We start from the raw sequence: 4,894 nt of genomic DNA on the forward strand, positions 1-4,894 counted from the left end.
CATAAAGCAAGTTAGCAACATCATATGACATTGAAGCCATATGGGTATTTTGACTTAAATCCTATAGTAAAGTGCTTGGTTCAAGATTGTTGTGTAGGTTGTTGGTTTATTCCCATTGCGGGGTCCTACAAAACAAAAGGAAAATTTATGCTGTCTTCTTTTATTTTGATCACTTGATCTCTTTTATCTATATATATAAAAGCGCGAATGTGCTAAAACACTGTAACTACAGTGCTTTGGTTTCGTCAACCTTTGCATTATAACTACAGTGCCTTTTTTTTTTTTAATGCACTAAAGCACTGTAGCTATAGTGCCTTTTTTTTTTTTAATGCACTAAAGCACTGTAGCTACAGTGCTTTGGTTTCGTCAACCTTTGCACTGTAGCTACAGTGCCTAGAGGTTTTTTTTTTAGTTATCGGTTTTTGTTTTTGTTTTTTTTTTCTTTTAAATATTTATGTAAGCTGGTATATATATTGTTATACTGACACAATAAATTTCACAATATTTTCACAATTATTGACATGTCAATTTCTTACAAGTCGAAATAAAATAATAAAATATGAGAGTTTGACCAACCACAACTAAAAATAAATGTTTTGAGAAAGTGTTACAACACTTATTGTTATCATAATATTTTTACAATTGTTGAGATCTCAGTTTTTTATAAATAAAATAAAAAAATGCTAAGTCAACAACATTTTAACATTAATTTCTACAGCTAACCATGCAAATCATTTGTCATGTAGACATTTTCCGTTAGTGAATTAATAGTAAGGATTAAATTGATTACAAGTTGAAAATAACTAGAACCAAATTGACTATTAACAAAATATAGTGATCAAATTTACTATGACTCTAAAATGGTGTTTTCGTCTAAAAAAATCTTTTGCCGTTTTTCTCCACGGGAAAGAACTAGGAAGCACCGTTGAAAGTTCAAAGAAAGTGACCTTCATCGAGACGACTAGTCCAGCACGAAAGTTTGTAACATGTTAAGGTTTCAGTAAAAACGCTCTGAAGCGGAGATGAAAAACAGAGTATTTTCTAGAGAGGAGGAAGCCGAGCTATCCAGGAGCAAGAAAAAAGTTAAAGAGGGTCATCATGCTGATTTCAACGATGGTTTAAGTGAGAGTGGGCATTCGCAGGGAAGCCAGACCCTGTGGGGGGATGCAAAGAAAACTTTCAAAGATAAACTGGTGGGAGAGATCCTAGGAGCCTATGCAAAGGTTTTCGATTTCTCGGACCTTATGGACATGGAGGCCAATTCAGATGATGAGATGGAAGAGCTTCGTGAGGGGCTAGTAGCGGTGAAGCTTACGAGGGAAACCAAACTCCATATTAGGAAACCGTGGTCCAAAGCATTGATCATTAAGCTCTACGGCAAAGCGATTGGACTCGGTGTTCTTCAGAGTAAACTTAATATGCTGTGGAAACCGGCTGGGTCATTGGACTGTGTTGATCTCGGTAAAGAGTTCTACTCAGTAAGATTCTCGCTGAAAGAAGATATGGAGGCAGTTCTCAAAAATGGACCGTGGTTCATTACGGGGCATTTTTTGTCCATTAGGCCTTGGGAACCTTTTTTCAAGCCGGATTGTGCCCGTGTTTCGTCTATCGCGGTTTGGGTTAGGCTTCATGCATTACCTATGGAGTTGTATGAGACGGAAGTGCTTAAACAAATTGGTGAAGCCATAGGGAGGGTCCTTCAGATTGGTTCCCATACCGCCATGGAAGCCAAGGGGAGATATGCTAGACTCTGTATCTAGCTAGACATTACCAAACCACTTATCAACACTGTGCTCATTGGTAGATTTGAGCAGCCTGTGATTTATGAAGGGATTCACAAGCTTTGTTTCTTATGTGGGAGGATAGGGCGTAGGATAGAAGCTTGTCCGCTCATCATTAAAAAGCTTGAAACACCGGTGGAGGGTGGTCCGATTGGTGGTGGTGTGAAGAAGAGTACGAACCAAGGAGCGAATCAACGTGGCTCGCATGACTCGCATAGTACTGACACAGGTAGTGGGACGTCGAATAACAGAGGTTTTGGCACAGAGGAGGACGGATACGACCCTTGGATGCTAGTGGCACGTAGAAAACTTGGGCAGAAGAGAACAAACTTTACAGGTAATTCTGAGGCCCATGCTGGACATGGACTGGGCCAGACAACTCATGGGCTTAGGCAGGAATCGAAAGGAGTTACGGGGAGTGTTTTTGATATTAAAAAAGGTGTTGAGTTTGTTGGGCCTTCGAATGTGGGCCGAGTTTTACACAATGGTAGAAATAAGGTGGATGAGCATCATGAAGCCCGATTCAGCCCTTCAGTTAAGGGCAAAAGAGTCTTAGCAAGGACTAGGGCAATTAAGGTAATGTCTAAGCCAGACGTGGGTCATTTCGCTGTGAATAACTATTCGGGTGGGATTGCTTTGGGTAAGGGAGGTGATGGTGACTGCGCCGGTGAGTCTTTCCAGTTTATAGCTAGTGGCCGAACCGAGGTGGAGATTCAAGCTTGTCGGCAGGGCTGCGATGAGTTCAAAAGAGGTGTTGCTCATTCTCGAGATGGGTTTGTCTGGCTGGCTGGTGGCGCTAGAGTGGAGGAAGCTCTTCCAGTTGATGGCGGACAGTTTAAGGGAAATTTCCTGCAGACAATTCCAGGGAGGAGCAAAGTAAGCCTAGTGGAGATAATAGTGGAGTGAGGGAGGCGAGTGGCTCTATTCGGACTCATCCTCATGATGGGGTTTCGGCTCTGCCCGAAGACCATTTTGGTAATCAAGCCAGTGCCAATATTCAGCAAGGTTACGAGGCTGAAGGAGTTGTTCTTGGAAATGTTGAAGCAGGGGATAATTCTGTTCCAAAGGAAGGGAAGTTCAAAGGAGAGGATGGCTTGGTTGGGATGGAGTTTGAAGTGGGAAAAGGAGAATTTGACTCTTCTGTTTGATTATCTGTTCCTTCTTTTCTTTTTAGTTATGAATATTATAGTGTGGAATTGTAGGGGTGCTCTGAAGCCCAATTTTCAAAGGTATGTTAGTGAGTTAGTTAGGAATCATAATCTTGCTATTTTGGTGGTTATGGAAACGCGGGTTGGGGGAGACAGAGCAAAGGAGATTAGTGATTGCCTTCCATTTGATGGTGCTATTCATGCGGAGTCAATGGGTTGTGCGGGCAATATTTGGTTGCTTTGGAATTCAGACAGAGTTGGGATTTCGCTGCTCACGAGCACGGAACAAGAAATTCATGTCGAAGTAAAGGTATTACCTACTAACCTTTCTTGGATTTTTTCTGCTGTGTACACTAGTCCTAGAATTGGGGAGAGACAAGTGTTGTGGGAAAACCTTACTAAAGTTACTGATCTTCATAGTAAACCTTGGATTATTGCGGGTGATTTTAATGAACCCCTCGCTGAGGTTGATAAGTTTGGGGGTCGGCCAATTAGTATAAACAGATCGTTGCTATTCAAAGATTGCTTGGATAAATGTAACATGGTGGATATGGGCTTTAGTGGGCCGAAATATACGTGGACGAATAGAAGGGAGGTTAGCAGTCTTATTCAAGAAAGAATTGATAGATTCTTTATGAATCCTAGTTGGTGTATGTTATACCCGGATGCCAAAGTGTCGCACTTAACTAGGTGCCATTCGGACCATTGCCCTGTGTTAATGGAAACTAATCCCAATAGGCAAATGCATCTCTTGAGACCTTTTAGATTCCAATCCTTTTGGCTGTCCGATCCTTCCTTTCCTAATGTGGTTAACCAAGCGTGGCAGCAGCCTAGAAAGTTGCTGGAAGCTATTGAAGCTTTTTCTAAGCAGGCTAGCTTGTGGAACAAAAACCATTTTGGAAATATCTTCCAAAAAAAGAAAAGGATTGTAGCCCGGCTGGATGGGGTGCAAAAGGCTTTGGCCAATCAACCTTCTGCCTCTCTAGTAGCACTAGAGAATCATCTTATTAAGGAGTTGGATGCTGTGCTAGAGCAAGAAAGGGACCTTTGGGCTTTAAAATCTAGAATTAATTGGATGATTTTGGGAGATAGGAATACTTCCTTTTACCATGTTTCTGCTCTTGCTCGTAGGAAGCAGAATTTGATCACTGCTATTAAGAACGACGCGGGGGATTGGTTGACTGAGGAAAGAGAGGTTGCAAAGCATATCAGAGAAGGATTTATTGACATTTATACTACTTCTCAGGAGGTTGCAACCCGTGATTTTGAGTACAGTGTGCAGTGGCAGCCTAAACTTTCTTGTGAAGAGAAAGATAGTCTTAGCCAAAAGGTGACAGAGGGGGAAATTAGAGCTGCTCTGTGGTCTTTAAAAGCCTTTAAAGCCTCTGGTCCAGACGGGTTGCATACCGGATTCTTCCAAAGATTCTAGTTTGTGGTGGGTAGATCGGTTACAAAGGAGGTGATGGCTGTGTTTAGAGAGAGAAAAATGCCGGAGTACCTTAATAGCACCAACATTGTGCTTATTCTGAAGACCCAAGGACCTGAAACCATTGGTAGTTATCTCCCCATAAGTTTGTGCAACTCAGTGTATAAGATAGTGTCCAAGATTTTGGTTGGAAGAATTAGACCCTTGTTGGAGCATCTAATTTCCCCATGCCAAACAGCATTTGTTCTAGGGCGGAAGGGAGTTGATAATGCGATTGTCGTCCAAGAGATTATTCACACTATGGGGAGAGCCAAGGGAAAATATGGATATATGGCTCTCAAAATTGACTTGGAGAAGGCTTATGATAAACTCGAATGGGGATTCATAAGGAGCATGTTGATTAGATATAATTTCCCTAATAACCTCATTAAGACCATTATGAGTTGCATTTCTTCTGTTTCGACGTCTCTCCTTTTTAATGGAGGGAGCCTCGACCTCTTCAAGCCTTGGAGAGGTATAAGGCAGGGGGATCCGCTATC

General features: G+C 41.8%; 1 protein-coding gene across 1 annotated transcript; it reads left to right on the forward strand.

Annotated features, from left to right (window-relative positions):
- Nucleotides 1-2,723: 2,723 nt before the first annotated feature.
- LOC115950256 lies at nt 2,724-4,358 on the forward strand. The gene has a single exon (XM_031067483.1). The coding sequence runs from the start codon at nt 2,724-2,726 to the stop codon at nt 4,356-4,358; it is 1,635 nt and encodes a 544-aa protein (XP_030923343.1).
- Nucleotides 4,359-4,894: the final 536 nt, after the last annotated feature.

Source organism: Quercus lobata, chromosome 6 (genome assembly GCF_001633185.2).
Source record: "Quercus lobata isolate SW786 chromosome 6, ValleyOak3.0 Primary Assembly, whole genome shotgun sequence".
In the NCBI taxonomy this organism is placed as follows: Eukaryota; Viridiplantae; Streptophyta; class Magnoliopsida; order Fagales; family Fagaceae; genus Quercus; species Quercus lobata.

Bases quoted from the DNA above. Each gene is read 5' to 3' on its own strand.
- LOC115950256 (XM_031067483.1), top strand. From the start codon at position 2,724: ATGGGGTTTCGGCTCTGCCCGAAGACCATTTTGGTAATCAAGCCAGTG.